The 16,216-nt window shown below is 49.4% G+C and overlaps 1 protein-coding gene and 2 non-coding genes across 3 annotated transcripts; 2 read left to right on the top strand and 1 right to left on the bottom strand.

Annotated features, from left to right (window-relative positions):
* The first annotated feature begins 5,714 nt into the window (after nucleotides 1-5,714).
* On the top strand, nucleotides 5,715-5,807 carry TRNAI-UAU (transfer RNA isoleucine (anticodon UAU)). The gene is given in 2 exon segments: nucleotides 5,715-5,752; nucleotides 5,772-5,807. It is a non-coding gene; the product is annotated as a tRNA-Ile (tRNA).
* Nucleotides 5,808-5,942: 135 nt separating this feature from the next.
* Nucleotides 5,943-6,015, bottom strand: TRNAV-AAC (transfer RNA valine (anticodon AAC)). The gene has a single exon. It is a non-coding gene; the product is annotated as a tRNA-Val (tRNA).
* A 238-nt stretch (nucleotides 6,016-6,253) lies between these two features.
* Nucleotides 6,254-14,065, top strand: FBXL12 (F-box and leucine rich repeat protein 12). The gene is made up of 3 exons (XM_075276090.1): nucleotides 6,254-6,463; nucleotides 8,477-8,549; nucleotides 11,529-14,065. Exons 1-3 carry the CDS (start codon nucleotides 6,288-6,290, stop codon nucleotides 12,333-12,335), a joined length of 1,056 nt encoding a protein of 351 aa, XP_075132191.1. The 5' UTR covers nucleotides 6,254-6,287; the 3' UTR covers nucleotides 12,336-14,065.
* Nucleotides 14,066-16,216: the final 2,151 nt, after the last annotated feature.

Here is a 16,216-nt window from a genome sequence, read left to right as displayed (position 1 = left end):
AAACTCCTAGAGAGTGGAATAGGAGGAAGAACGTACGATGTCATCAAGAGCTCCTACACCGGAAACCAGTGCAGTGTGAAGGTGAATGGGTAAAGGACAGCATACTTCCAACAGGCCCGAGGGGTCAGACAAGGCTGTAGCCTGAGCCCAACGCTCTTCAACATCTACATCAATGAACTGGCTACAGCCCTGGAGGCCTCACCAACCCCAGGCCTCACCCTGAACGACCGGGAGGTGAAGTTCCTGCTGTATGCCGACAACCTCCTACTCTTGTCCCCACCGAGAAAGACCTCCAAGAAAGCCTGTCAGTGCTGGAAAAATTCAGCACCACATGAGCCCTACCCATCAACCAGAAGAAGACCAAAGTCATGGTATTTCAGAAGAAGGGCCACCCCATAAAGCCCCCACCACCCCACAATTCACACTGAACGGCTCCACACTGGAGAAAACCAACAGCTACACCTACCTGGGGCTGGAGCTCAGCCAATCAGGAAGCTTCAAAGCAGCAATAGAAATCCTGAAAGCAAAAGCCTGCAGAACCTTCTACGCCATCAGAAGACAACTGTACCACCTCAAACCACCGGTGAGGGTCTGGCGGAAGATATTTGACACAGTCATCTCCCCGATCCTTCTCTATGGCAGTGAGGTTTGGTGCCCAGCCACCTACCCAGACCAGTCAAAGTGGGATTCCAGCCCAACAGAGAACTTCCACCTGGAGTTCTGCAAATACCTGCTCCATGTCCATCGCAACACCACCAACATAGCCTGCAGGGCAGAGCTAGGCAGACTCCCCCTATGGCTCACCATGCAGAAGAGGGCGCTATCATTCTGGACACACATACAGGGCAGCAGCCCTGGCTCTTACCACCACCAAGCCTGGCTGCGCCAGAGAGCCCCGAGAAAAACTGATACCCCCCAACCAAGCATCAGCCATCTGCCAAGCCAAAACCCCCAACATGCCCTGAACAAGGCTCAAATAAAAGGAGTCATTGAGAGAGACAGAGAGCGGTACATCGAGGAATGGAGAAGCGCAATAAATAACTCCAAGAAACTCACCATGTACCAGTCACTGCAAAGGGACTACACCATGGCCACCTACCTGGAGAGAATACGCCACCCCAAACACAGACAGACCCTGAGCGCCCAGTATAGACTGAGCGCCCACAACCTGGAGATGGAGACGGGGCGACACAGGCAAACGTACATGAGAACAGACTGTGCCAGCACTGTGACCAGGGGGCCCTAGAAGACGAGACCCACTTCCTGCTACACTGCACCAAATACTCAGCTGTGAGGGCCGTCTACTACCAAAGACTCTCTGCCCACATCCCAGACTTCATATCTGCAGATGAGAAGAGGAAACTCTACATCCTACTGGGAGAAGAAGAGGCCACTGTGGAGATCGCTGCCCAATACGTGTCCAGCTGTCACCAAACAAGAGGAAGATGAGACTCCACGGACTGTTATACCCCAAACCACCCGCCCCACCCCACCTCCCCATATAGCGGTCACCAACTAAGAGGAAGTTGAGACTCCACGGACTGTTATAACCCAAATCAGCCACCCTCCCCCCATACTCTACCCCTCGACTCCAACCCCCCCCCCCCCCCCCCAACTTTACTAGCTTTGGCAATGCCAAATATCCATTCGGATGTGCCAATAAAGCCGATTTGATTTGATTCCACCACCCAGTCCTCACCAGTCACCTCAGACTATGTTCACATCTGCATTATAGTCGCTGTTTGAAGAATACTGTGTGCAGGGGCCACTATGGGGCAGAATACTGTGCACAGGGGCCACAATGTGGCATAATAGTGTGTGCAGGGGCCACTATCGGTTATAATACTGTGTGCAGGGGCCACTATGGGACATAATACTGTGTGCAGGGGCCTCTATGGGACATAATACTGTGTGCAGGGGCCACTATGGGACATAGTACTGTGTGCAGGGGCCACTATGGGACATAATACTGTGTGCAGGGACCACTATGGGGGATAATACTGTGTGCAGGGGCCCCTATGGGGGATAATACTGTGTGTAGGGGCCACTATGGGGGATAATACTGTGTGTAGGGGCCACTATGGGGGATAATACTGTGTGCAGGGGCCACTAAGGGACATAATACTGTGTGCAGGAGCCACTATGGGGGATAATACTGTGTGCAGGAGCCGCTATGGGGCATAATACTGTGTGCAGAGGCCACTAAGGGACATAATACTGTGTGCAGGGGCTGCTATGGGGGATAATACTGTGTGTAGGGGCCACTATGGGGGATAATACTGTGTGCAGGGGCCACTAAGGGACATAATACTGTGTGCAGGAGCCACTATGGGGGATAATACTGTGTGCAGGAGCCGCTATGGGGCATAATACTGTGTGCAGAGGCCACTAAGGGACATAATACTGTGTGCAGGGGCCACTATGGGGGATAATACTGTGTGCAGGGGCCACTAAGGGACATAATACTGTGTGCAGGAGCCACTATGGGGGATAATACTGTGTGCAGGGGCCACTAAGGGACATAATACTGTGTGCAGGGGCTGCTATGGGGGATAATACTGTGTGCAGGGGCCACTAAGGGACATAATACTGTGTGCAGGAGCCACTATGGGGGATAATACTGTGTGCAGGGGCCACTATGGGGCATAATACTGTGTGTAGGGGCCACTATAGGGGAAAATACTGTGTGCAGGGGCCACTATAGGGCATAATACAATACTGTGTGCAGGAGCCACTATGGGGGATAATACTGTGTGCAGGGGCCACTATGGGACATAATACTGTGTGAAGGGGCCACAATGGGACATAATACTGTGTGTAGGGGGTCACTATGATGCAGAATCCATCACAGTGCGGGTCCAAAAGTCTAACTTTTTCGTCCTGAGGTTTCAGTTTTAAAAAATGGACACCCAATGCTCCGATGGACCAGGACAACGGACAGGCCAACACTAGCATTAACAGAATGTCACACATCAACTCTAAACTCTGCCTGCCACAACATCTGGCACACCATAAAAGGGAGCCTCTTAAGAAAATTTGGGACACTTGACCCCCCAGCATGTCCTTATGTTCTATTACCCCATATTGTGCCTAGGATAACCCTGCGGTTCTTTAATAAGTCGCCCTAAAACTAACACAGAGATAAGTCCAAAGTTCTCACAGCGCAACTTTCTGAAAAGTGGAAAATGAAATGAAACCTTAAAGGGGATGTCCAGGATTTGGAGAAATCTCTGGGGCGGTGGGTATAAAAACGGCATACTCGCCTATCCCCAATGCTCCACCATGCGCTGCCTGTTCCCGTTCCGTTGCATGCCAGGGCACCAGAATTTGCTGGGTTCATACGACCTATGAGTACGTGAGTGACCTCAGCGGTCGCTGGAGAAGGGCCAATGAGGTCACTCAGAAACTCAAAAATTGCGGACATGTGTCTGGGCCCATAGAAATGTATGGGGCGCACTTTTATCTGTAATTGTGGATGACATTACAGTCGTGAGCATGGGGTTAACACTAAGACCTCATGCACATGACTGAGTCTATGTTCGAGTTGGGGCTGAGTTGGCAACGGAACGCATTCAGAGTAACATCCAAGTGCGTTCCGTGATGTACTTACCTTTATGGGGTTCCAATCCCTTCCGATAACACGGAGCAGAATAGGAAGTGGTCTATGTTCACTGGAACGGAACAGACTATCGGACGCCCCCTCGGACTTGTGTTTGGAGCCTAAGCCAACAAATATGTGCAGTAACCTTAAGTTACTCAGTGTATGACCACTAGAATTCTCGTAATCGGTCGGAGTCCCAGTAGTCAGATCCGCCACGTAGTCGTATCCCAGTGGTGTAACTAGGAATGGCGAAATGGGCCCCCCATGACCGACGCCAATGATCTCGACCAACTGACCACTGCCCCCGCACACACACATTTCTGTGCACACTATAATGCCCCATAGTGGCCCCTGCACACAGTATTATGCCCCATAGTGGCCCCTGCACACAGTATTATGCCCCATAGTGGCCCCTGCACACAGTATTATGCCCCATAGTGGCCCCTGCACACAGTATTATGCTCCATAGTGGCCCCTGCACACAGTATTATGCCCCATAGTGGCCCCTATACACAGTATTATGCCCCATAGTGTCCCCTGTACACAGTATTATGTCCCCATAGTGGCCCCTGCGCATTCTATTATCCCCCATAGTGGCCCCTGCACACAGTATTATCCCCCATAGTGTCCCCTGCACACAGTATTATGCCCCATAGTGGCCCCTGCACACAGTATTATGCCCCATAGTGGCCCCTGCACACAGTATTATCCCCCATAGTGGCCCCTGCACACAGTATTATACCCCATAGTGGCCCCTGCACACAGTATTATACCCCATAGTGGCCCCTGCACACAGTATTATGTCCCATAGTGGCCCCTGTACACAGAATTATGCCCCATAGTGGCCCCTGCGCATTCTATTATCCCCCATAGTGGCCCCTGCACACAGTATTATGCCCCATAGTGGCCCTGCACACAGTATTATCCCCCATAGTGGCCCCTGCACACAGTATTATAGCCCATAGTGGCCCCTGCACACAGTATTATGCCCAATAGTGGCCCCTGCGCACAGTATTATCCCCCATAGTGGCCCCTGCACACAGTATTATAGCCCATAGTGGCCCCTGCACACAGTATTATGCCCAATAGTGGCCCCTGCGCACAGTATTATCCCCCATAGTGGCCCCTGCACACAGTATTATGCCCCATAGTGGCCCCTGCACACAGTATTATAGCCCATAGTGGCCCCTGCACACAGTATTATGTCCCATAGTGGCCCCTGCAACCAGTATTATCCCCCATAGTGGCCCCTGCAACCAGTATTAAGCCCCATAGTAGCCCCTGCACACAGTATTATCCCCCATAGTGGCCCCTGCACTCACTATTATGCCCCATAGTGGCCCCTGCACACAGTATTATGCCCCATAGTAGCCCCTGCACACAGTATTATGCCCCATAGTAGCCCCTGCACACAATATTATGCCCCATAGTGACTCCAGAGTATAATAAGCGGAGACCCAGGGGGATAAAAAATTAAAAAAACACTGTTACTTACCTATCTCCCGACTCCGCTGCATTCTCCGCCACTGGCGGCCATCTTCAACGACGGCCGGGACGTCATGTGACCTGGGGGCCTGCGTCGCAACGCATAAAGACGCAGGCCCAGTCATGCGTCGTCACACTAGTAGACCCCTAGCATGCCCGCAGCGCGGAGAGGTAAGTAACACAGTTTTTTAAATTCTGTTACCTCTCCTGGGCCTCTGATCATTATACTCGGAGGTCCAAAAAGACCCCTCGAGTATAATAGTGCTTTTGGGGCCTGCGGCATCACTTACCGATCCCAGCTCCTGCCAGGATCGGTAAGTAAGTAGGGCCCATTACCGGCCGGAGTAATGGCCGGTAATGGCCTATTAAGAAAAATAAAAAACACAGCGGTAGCGGCTGTCGCCAGGCCCCTAATGTCCCCGGCCCTGTGGCAGCCGCTACCCCGGTAGTTACACCACTGTCATATCCTATGGAGAGGAGCTGAGTTGTAAACCCTATAAGAAGGTAAGTGCAGTATTTGGATGGTTCCTTTAAAATGGGGAGGGGCTGACTGCTGACTATCATAGTGCACCCTGATGACACTGCACGCTCACCATGTCAGCTGCTCTCTGGCACTGCACTTCCAGTTGCTCCAGTGGCGCAATCGGTTAGCGCGCGGTACTTATATGACAGTAACTAGTGAGCGATGCCGAGGTTGTGAGTTCGAGCCTCACCTGGAGCACATAGTATTTTACTCCCCCTCCTCCATGAATACTCTATCTCCTTGATGATTACATTTTCGTAATAAAATACGAACGACAAGTTTATTCCATAAAGTGTAATATTGTTTTTATAAAAGAAATAAAAAAAAAAAACATGTTTCTGCCCGGTTTCGAACCGGGGACCTTTCGCGTGTTAGGCGAACGTGATAACCACTACACTACAGAAACTTCCATAGACACACACAGTCACCATCGTCCTCTACTGATTAGCATTGTGGTCATGTGACTTTCACAGGTAACCCCGCCCTCGCACTATCCTATGACGCTTAGACAAGGCTGTGGTGTGTGGAGGTCGCCACTGGGGGCGCAGTCCTTCTGCCGCTGCACTGTTTGTAAACATTAGTGACGCTCAGTCCTCCAGCGACTCTATGGTGCGGGCTGGCTAGGCCCTGCGAGCTGTGGAGACTCTCTGCCCAGAAGGCTTAGTGGTCGTCGTCGCGATGGCTCGGCGAAAGTGCGCAGCGTCCATGGAGACGAGGAAGATGTCGGCCGCGGTGCGTCGTCAGGAGACCCGCAGCGATATTTCTCTGACTCCCGACATATCGTGGCTGCCGGACAGTGTCCTGCTGGAGGTGCTGAGGTTCCTGTCCGTGGGGGATCTGATACGGAGCTGCCGGTGAGATGTTCGGGCGGGGAGAGTCGGGGTTTCCTATTGTTGTGACCTTCCTGAGCATGTGCAGTGGGACTACAAGTCACAGGGGGGGGGGAGGCAGGGCATGCTGGGAGTTGTAGTTTGTACGGCTTCATCTGCTGTGGTGGTAAAAGCCTCAGTGTAAGTGTCTGTACTGGGGGGTAACTGCGCAGGGGTCTCCTAGATCAGCCCCCTCCATCCCCAAACCTAGAAACACCCGACCTGCACAGGTTGTAATAGCTGCCTCATAGTAGAGCGCCCCTTAGTGGCCACATAATGTCCTCTTCCGGGTTGCCCCCACATTATAATTTCCCCCCCTCACATATTGATATTGACCCCCACAGTGTCCTCTCCCGTAGACCCGATCCTCTGCCATGGACAGAATATGCAGGACTGTCCCGGTGCCCAAAGGGGGCCCCCCAATACTATAGGGCCCTGGTCTGTACACCAGTGTTCACACACAACGCCCAGCGATGACCTGTATAACACAGCCCTGGTGTCGGTGGGGTTAGCTGCACCTGCTACGTGGCTGTTTCAGAACCTATTTCCACCAGCAGTGCTGTAGTAGGGTGCCCCTCCCCCCATCCTTATGGCCAGCTGTGCTCTGGTGTAGTGCACCCTTCCCCCAGCAACATGGCCAACAGTCCCTCTTCCCCTCTTGTCAATGTAGCCTTCCTCAGCAGCCTCCTATTGTACCAGACTCCACTGCTGGCCTCCTCTGTGCTCTCGGTACCTTTCACACGGCTGTGACCTCCTTTTCTACAGGATTATATGGCTACCCAGCACGTTCCACATGATCCCATATAGAGTGAGGTCATTAAGAAGGCCGGACACTACCTAGATATTATGCTGTATTGGGGGGGGGGGGGGTGTCGATCATAGCTTCGCTACGGTTGCATACAAGTGCAGTAAAGCAAGAACTAGCCCCATGTAGGAGGATGGTAATCTAATTAAATTGTCCACAAGGTAACTCCTACTGGATATTCTATTATTATTGTTTATTTATATAGCACTATTAATTCCATGGTGCTGGACATTATTATATTAATTCCATGGTGCTTTACATTTGGGGGTTACATACAATACACAAAATATACAGGTAGATATAATACTAACAGTGACCGACTGGCACAGTGGGGTAGAGGGCCCTGCCCGCGAGGGCTTACAATCTATGAGGGAAGGGGGTAGAGACAGAAGGAGAGGGGGAGACTGTACAGATGGTGGTGCGGTGATAGTGTTATTGGAGGTTGTAGGCCTTCCTGAATAGGGGAGTCTTCAGGGCCTTCTTGAAGCCTGTGATTGTGGGGGTCAGTCTTGTGTCTTGGTAGGGAGTTCCAGAGTATGGGGGATGCGCGGGAGAAATCTTGGAGACGGTTGTGTGAGGAGCAGATGAGAGCAGAGCGGAGTAGGAGGTCATTGGAGGATCTGAGGTTACGTGTGGGCAGGTAGCGGGAGATGAGGTCAGAGATATACGGAGGGGACAGGGTGTGGATGGCTTTGTATGTTAGCGTTAGTAGCTTGAACTCAATTCACTGGGCTATAGGTAGCCAGTGGAGGGACTGGCAGAGGGGAGCAGCCGATGAAGATCGGGGGGTGAGGTGGATTAAGCGGGCAGTGCAGTTTAAGGTGGACTGGAGGGGGGCGAGGGTGTTTGCTGAGAGTCCAAGGAGAAGGGTGTTGCAGTAGTCTAAGCAGGAGATTATGAGGGCCTGGACGAGCATCTTGGTAGTTTCAGGAGTGAGGAAGGAGCGGATTCGGTGGATGTTCTTGAGCTGGAGGCGGCAGGAGGTGTTGAGGGTTTGAACGTGTGACTTGAAGGATAGGTCTGGGTCCAGGGTTACTCCAAGACATCGTGCCTGTGGGACAGGGGTAATTGTGGTTCTGTTAACTTTGATAGATGGGTCAGGTGGAGGGGCCATACAGGGTGGGGTGAAGATGATGAACTCTGTTTTCAACTCCTACTGGCAATGACGTGTGTTGCTCTTTTATTCCCTCAAGGGTCTGCAAAAGGTGGAAGAGGCTGGTTGTGGACAAGTCCTTATGGAAATACGTTGATTTGACGCCCTACAAGGTCAGATACTCATTTACTCTCACTTTCGTGGTTCCAGACAGGAGCATCGAAGCTGAAAGGGGGTTAACTTAAAAAGTGCTGCGGGATACAGTGCGTCCAGCTAAATCTGGTTTATATCAACTCACGACAGGTCTTAGTCACACGGCCTTCATCTGTAAGTGATCCTGAGGCCACGTACAGTGTGGGCATTTGGTTGTATCACATGACCCATAAGGCCCTGTCATGCACTGCCCTCTGCTAGTCGTATACAGGGTGATAGGTGGTAAGCGACTGATCGCTGGGGGCCTGAGCCCTTCATTCGGCGGGTAGTGCACACATGTGAACACTTCTTTATAGTCCTACTTAGTGCACAGTACTAGAGATGAGCGAGTAGTATTCGATGGAATACCTCGCTCCCATAGGAATGCGTGTAAGCGGCCGAACACCAAGGGGTTAAGCGCATCAAATATTCACTGCGCTTAACCCCTTGGTCTTCGGCCGCTTACACGCATTCCTATGGGAGCGAGGTATTCCATCGAATACTACTCGCTCATCTCTACACAGTAGCCATTTTCCAGTAATGGTGGGTTCTCCCGCAATCACCGATCCTTTATAGATAGACTTTACCTTACACGTCACCTGACATCGGTGGTATTATGTAGCGTTAGAAAGCTGGCGGTTTCACTGAATGTAGCGCACTGTCATCATCCGGTTCCGGAGATGTTGATGCCGTTAGTTTCGGTACTGATATCCCTGCACTGTCACAAAAGTAGGCCTTACAGCCTAACGTCATCACAAGGTGGTGAGGAATGCCCTCTGACTGGCCTCTTCCATATAGTCTTGTACTGTCAGGGAGCCGTTCCTGACTGCCTACTGATGACTCTAAGCTGTAAGGCCGTCCCTTCAGACAGTGCAGGGTTATCAGGGCCGAAACTAGCGCACCTAGTGGTATGTAATAATACCGATCTTAGAGGACGTGAAAGATCTTTACTGTCCTTTGTCTCCAGCGGTGGCAGCACTGGTCTTCTGTGCCTAGGTCCTGTGACCGTCAGTAGTCTTGTGCTGTTTGTGAAGAGGTCACTGCTTAGCTCTCTGGCTGCGGCAGACATCAGGCTGTGGTTTCCTGTGACACCATTAGGGGCTTTTCACATCATGTGACTGATACGTTTTTATAGCTGTTTACCTTATGAGAACGTATCAGTCACCGGACCCATTGCCTCCTGTAAAAAAAAAAAAAAAAAAAAAATCCATTATGGTCTGTGTGTGCCCCTGTCCATCATTACTATTACTGTCCTTTAACTGCAACAGATCTGCAATTGTTTGTATTCGATCTACTGTAGTTTTCTATGCAAACGTGAGCAAGCGAATTGCAGTCGCTTACAGCGTTCCGTTATTGCTTGTCATTTCATCCCCTGAAGAGGGACCCCTCCCCCATTAGTCACCAACATGCTCCTTTTTTGTGCTGAAATCAGCGCAGCAGGATCTTGTAGGAAGGAGAAGCCAGAGGAACTCTCCATAGGGTAAGCCCAAATCCCTCTCCTCAACCCCTGTCCTACCTGAAATGACCGCCCCTCCCTTCCCAGCATGAATGATGAGTCCATTGTGACCCCCCTTAGAGAAATGGCTGCTGCCCCTCCCCCACCTCTCACCACTCCTGTGTCCCGGCTCCCTCCCTGTCCTGTCTTCTCCTCCCCCGCTACAAGTGCCGCCCCTCTCCCATCTCATTCCAGAGGCAGGACACAGGAGAGGTGGGGGAGGGGCGGCAGCAGCCATTTTTCTAATGGGGGTTACGAAGTATCGTTCATGCTGGGACCGGGGGCAGAACACGTTAGGGAGGTAATCAACCCCCACATGTGCTTCACCTAATACTTTCTGGGGTAGCACACTGGGGGGGGGGGGATTCCATTAGGGATTCATCGCCTCCCCCCCCCCCCCACATGTGCCACCCTAATATTTGCCTCCTCCAACATGGGCTACCCCTGATAATATTAGGTGACGCACATGTGGGGGTGGCAGAGGTAAACATAAAAAAATTGTTTTTTTAAGCAAAAAAAACTGATACAAGTGGATGCACATGTGTTATCGGATTTTTGTTGTCTGAATTGACATCAGTTTTGCATCAGTTTTTTGGGTTAAAATAATGGATCCATTAAACTGACTTGAAAGACCTGATGTTAGCGGCCCCTGGTGTGTGTGTGTGTGTGTGTGTAGTCAGTGACTAGTAACGGTTCTGCGCAGGTGACAGGAAGCTTGTGGTCTATGGAGAACTAGCAGAGCTTGCAGGTGGTAAGTGACACGCGAGGACACCGGGATCCTTTCCTCCATGACCGCGTATGTAGTGCAGATACTGATCATTTTAACACTGAATTTGAGGCAGAATTTACCTTTTTTTACCTTTATCGGGCAGGGCCCAATTGCACAAACAGATTCTGACAAATTCAGCCCCAATAGAAAATGTCTAATTTCCGCCTCTCATTCGTCTCGATGGAAATGATCAGGACTAGAGATGAGCGAGTAGTATTCGATCGAATACCTCCCCCGACATAGGTATGCGTGTAAGCGGCTGAACACCAAGGGGTTAAGCGCATTGAATATTTGGTGCGTTTAACCACTTGGTGTTCGGCCGCTTACACGCATTCCTATTGGAATACTACTCGCTCATCTCTAATCAGGGCGCTTACATTTTCCAGCCACTGCCTCCCATTGAAATGAATGGAGGACAGATTTCAGACATAGCCACCTGAATGGTGTCAGACCACCAATGATGTAGGGGAGTCCTACCCTCACGTGCGTGTGTATAGAGATTAGCTGTCAGCTAGATGAGCATTTGGGCAATTCCTGTTGAATGTGTACAGACACCATTAAAGGTGCGTTCCGGGACTTCTATATTGATGACTTCTCTTTAGAGTAGGCCATCGATCCAGAAGTCTTGAAACACCCCTTTAAGGCTGTGATACAATGCCTCTCTCAAGTGTCTAACTCTTTATATTTGTCCAACAGCTGAATTGTAAAATATTTTGGAACCTGGTGAGGCACTGGCTCAGCGCCAACCTACATACCCTAAAACTTAAAGGCGTCTTAAACTCGATGAAGAGACAAGAGTTCCTGACTCCAGCCTTGCTTAAGATGCTGGGCAAGCGTTACAAAAGCCTCGACCATCTCCACCTGCAGGAAACAAGCCTCCACTCCCTGAACTACGACTGTCTACCGCCCACCTTGAAGACGCTGGAGCTGTCAGAATGCGAGATCCCGCTCAACTGGTTAAACTCCAGCAGCAAGACCACAGATCTAAAGCTGGAGAATCTGGTCCTGAACAAGGTGCCCTCTTTCTCCAACCGCCACTTGCAGACCATTTGCAGTCAGTCAAATCTCAAGACCCTCAGCCTGTGCGATACCTACAAAATCAACGATGTCGGGTTTCAGAAAGCTGTTCCTCACCTCCGGGGGTTAGAACACTTAAAGCTGAGCAAATGCCGCATCAGCGACATCACCCTGCACCTCATCGGCTGCCACCTGAAGAGTCTCCGGACCTTGGCTCTTATAGATTTCTCCTATTTGACGGATGAAGGACTGGATAGTCTATCTGGCATTAAGACGCTGGAGAAGTTGTCTTTGACGTACTGCTACTTTCTCTCTTCTAGCTCTATCATTGCCTTGTGTGTCGGCCTCCCCGCCCTAACTTATCTCGACCTCGATGGGATCTACTTTAATACCCAAGAAATGGATGAGATAAGGAAAAGCCTTCCTCATTGTACCATCAGTAATGTACCCCACCCTGAAGTAGCAAAATTGTACGCAAGTAAATAGTTTGACCCATGGAAGGAGCAAGCCTATAATCTTCTTTACGACCGGATTGATAGCGGGCGATGCTGGCTATAGGTGCCTACAGCGACTTATCTTCTCCATGCTTAATTGAATTCCTCTACATGTAAAGTTTGCCGTGTGAAGTCCACACAGAAATATATTGTGAGCTGAAGCCTAAGGTCTCGATCTAAGCCTTTATATTCACATTTGTACTGTCCTTTCCTGGAGCTTTTTTTGATTAGAAGTGGCAGCGTTCTGTATTACCAGACACTGGATGAAGGATCTGTTAAAGGGGCTCGATCATTGGGTCATTTTTAGCTAAGCACAGAGACTATTCCACGCATACCTTTTGCATGTAAATCGCCTCAGTAGTTTTTGAATGATCAAAAATAGTCGAAAATAGGTGAGCTGAACTACATTTTTTCTATTTTTTGCAGTCCATTTTTATTCATATGCTAATTAGCCTTCTCCATGCGCTCCAGAAGTGTCTGCTATTCTCTGTGTGTGAGGGCAGGGAGATGAGTCCTCGGCATCAGCAGCCTCTCTGCTCTCACATGCAGAGAATAGCAGACGGTGCTTACAGACACTTCCGGGGTGCTCGGAGAAGGCGGATTAGCATATGCATAAAAAAACGGGCTCATTCAAAAACTACTGAGGCAATTTACATACAAAAGGTAGGTGTGGAATAGCCTTTCTAAAGGCTATGCATGTATGTGCTTAGCTAAAAAATGACTTCCCAATGATAGAGCCCCTTTAAAGAAGACCTTTCACCAACTCTTTGCACCCTTCAATAAACACCACTACACTGATTCTGGCACAGTTGGAATTTTTTTCTCTAGCCCCCACCGTTCCTGAGCAATCGTTTGTTAGTTTCAGGGCCTTTATGATCTCTATTGTAAGGTGGGCAGTCCTAGTTTGGAGAGGATATAATTGTGTTGAAACTTGCAGATATGATTGCTCAGAAAGGGTGGGGTCTAGAGAAAAAAAATTGCAACTGCGCCGGAATCAGCGCAATGGCGCCTATTGACGCAAGCAATGAATTGGCGGTGGCGAAAAGTCTTCTTTAGAGGGGGATTACCCATCAGATGAAAATTTGGGGGGACCTCGCCCTCATCATAGCAAGAAAAGGGGAGCAGTGTTTCTTTTCATTTTACGTTTTAAAGAGCTGCGCCCAAAGCTATATTTGTTGGTTCTTGTTGCTTCTGTCTCTGTATATCAGACTCTGGCTGTTGCTTAGGTTTCAGTAATATGATATTCTATGCGAGTCTACGGAGAACAGTGTGTTACCCATTACAGGTGCCAGTACCTTCTGTATCATGAACTCGTTTGGACCGTTCCACACAGGCTCTCCACGGGGGGAGGACAGCAAGTTTTGCCACAGCTATTGCTAAAGATAAGACAGTTATAATACAATAAAAAAAAAGTGTGTGGTCTCTCCGGCTGCATATAAACTAGAGGAAAGGATAATCATGGTTTACACCCAGCAGGCTAAGCTGGCATTGTCTCTAGCTGGTCATGTGACACCGTGCTGAGGCATCATGGGATTGATGACAAAAAAACAAAAGGCAGATGAAATCAAGCGTGTCGTAGTCAGGAAGGGGGAGGGTTGTCAGTGGGGACAGTGAAGTTTCAGACGGAGATAGTGGAGCCAGTAATAAGACTTGGGGTGGGGTACAATTTGTTTAAGGAGCAAATGATGTGAAATTGGAATTAAAATTCTTAGGAACTAGGAATGTAGGAGTACCCCAGTATTTACAGGGGGGGGGGGGGGGCGGTTCACACCTTCGCTCGTTGTCCAGTTTGCGCATTCCACCAGGTTTCCATCTTCTGCCCCGCGAACCTGGACAGGAGACGGAAACCTGGCGGTCAATTTTCAAACCCATTCACTTGAATGGATTTGCAAAGTGACCACCCGTGTGCGTCTTCTGCCTGTCCGTGGAGAAATCGTTTTTTTTTTTAACCAGACACAAAGTCCTGCATGTCCGACTTTGTCCGGATAGAAGAAAACGGTTTCCCCGCGGACAGGCAGAAGACGCACACTGGTGGTCACTTTGCAAACCCATTCAAGTGAATGGGTTTGAAAATTGACCGCCAGGTTTCCGTCTCCTGTCCAGTTTCGTGGGGCAGAAGATGGAAACCTGGTGGATTGCAGAAACTGGACAACGAGCGCGGGTGTGAATTCCCTCCCTTACTTTTCTAGTAGTCACAATGGGATTCTTCCCATAAGCTTTTATGATGTGTCCCAGTCTGGGAAAAAAGTTACTCTTATATAATTATTAATAATTAATATTAATATTGTACAGTTCGTTACCTATTTACTTCCATAGGACTCCGTTACTGGCTATTGAATGAATTAAAGGGTCTCCTTTGCTTCTGTCTGATTATGGTTGGCAGCCATTGAAGGAGACGGTAGTTTCGCCTACCGATTTCCCCAGTCCGGCGCCGACCCTGGTATTATAGTCCCAATGGCGTCCTAGTGTCTCATCAGATGTAATGATGGCTGGAGCAAGGCCGCAAATAGATAATTACTACTCGCACCCCCAGCCACCTACAACCCAGTGGTACTCCCTCTTCGCTTGACTACGTAGGTGTCTTCTAGTCACGTTTGGAAGTTTAGAAGCAGGTATACCTTTTTTTTTTGGGGGGGGGGATTTATTCCCATTTTATTATAATTGATCATGTACGAACTCCATGCACATGACCATACTACAGAGCCATAGGTGTGTGCCGGTGTACAATACCTCTGCTAAGCGCCGTATACGGGTATCCAATGGAGCATGCCAAGACAAAATGTCCTCCATGCTTCCATATGAAATCAGCCATACAGAGGTAGTGTCGGGCCCCATAAACGTCTGTGGGTGCCTTGTTACAATTTTTGAGGTTGTATAGAGCCATAATACATTAGTGTGCATGAGGCCTTAAGATAATAGATTGTGTATATGCCAAGTGTAAGCTGGCACCTTGTCTATTTGTAGAGGATCCTATGAAGGGTCTGAGTTTATTCTGTCTGTGTGTGATGTGGGTAAGATGTGGCTTCTTTTTGTTGTATGCTTGTATCGGGATATATTACCATGTCATGATATGGCAGAGACTCAATGCTAAGGTCGTTTTAGTGTCTAGCCTGGCATGGTGGGGTGTGTTTGGGGATACTAGGTCTAATGCATCTTTTAATGTCTTTTTTTAAAGGATTTATCCATTTTTTAACACCAACCATACAGGTAATGCTGGACAGTTGTGAAACTGATTACTGAAATTGTCATTTCGTCCCCCGCCTATCCCACGCTGCATTGCCCCTCACTCTCTGGCTGCATCATCTGCCCTAGCCCCGGCGTACTGGTCTGTCTGTGCTTTCCCGACCCCTTCCTTGGAGAGACGGTATTAAGACTGTCATTTCCTAATACCGAGGTGTCTGATTGGGCGCCTTCAGTCACATGGGCACGGTCCAGTTGGGGGATGAAGTGCAATGCGGCATGGGATATTTCTACATGACGTCACCGTAAATGGCAGATGCGATGGGTAAAGAGAATGGGGCAAATTTATTAAAGGCTCTGAATGGCCTAAAGGCGCAGGGAATGGGAGATTCGTGAGGAGACTCCAGTCCCTGCACCAGAATGGACATCTAGGCCAGTTTGGAACGGGTGTAGAGTTATAGGAATGTCCCCGTCCACATTTTCACTATTTGGCGATCTGGCCTTGCACCCTAATCTTATCCCTTAAGAGATTGATGTATTTCCCCCAATATTGTACAGTTGTATGTTTGACCAAAAAAAAAGTAAATGGAAATAAAACATTTGGGACTTGGGTTTGAGTCTTGAACATGGCATAAACGTTGGCTGCTACAAAGACCAATGTCTATAAAGATCAGCGTTAAAGATTTTTAGGGT

Source organism: Leptodactylus fuscus, chromosome 5 (assembly GCF_031893055.1).
Source record: "Leptodactylus fuscus isolate aLepFus1 chromosome 5, aLepFus1.hap2, whole genome shotgun sequence".
Lineage (NCBI taxonomy): Eukaryota > Metazoa > Chordata > Amphibia > Anura > Leptodactylidae > Leptodactylus > Leptodactylus fuscus.
This window is presented reverse-complemented; position numbering and strand designations above follow the sequence as displayed.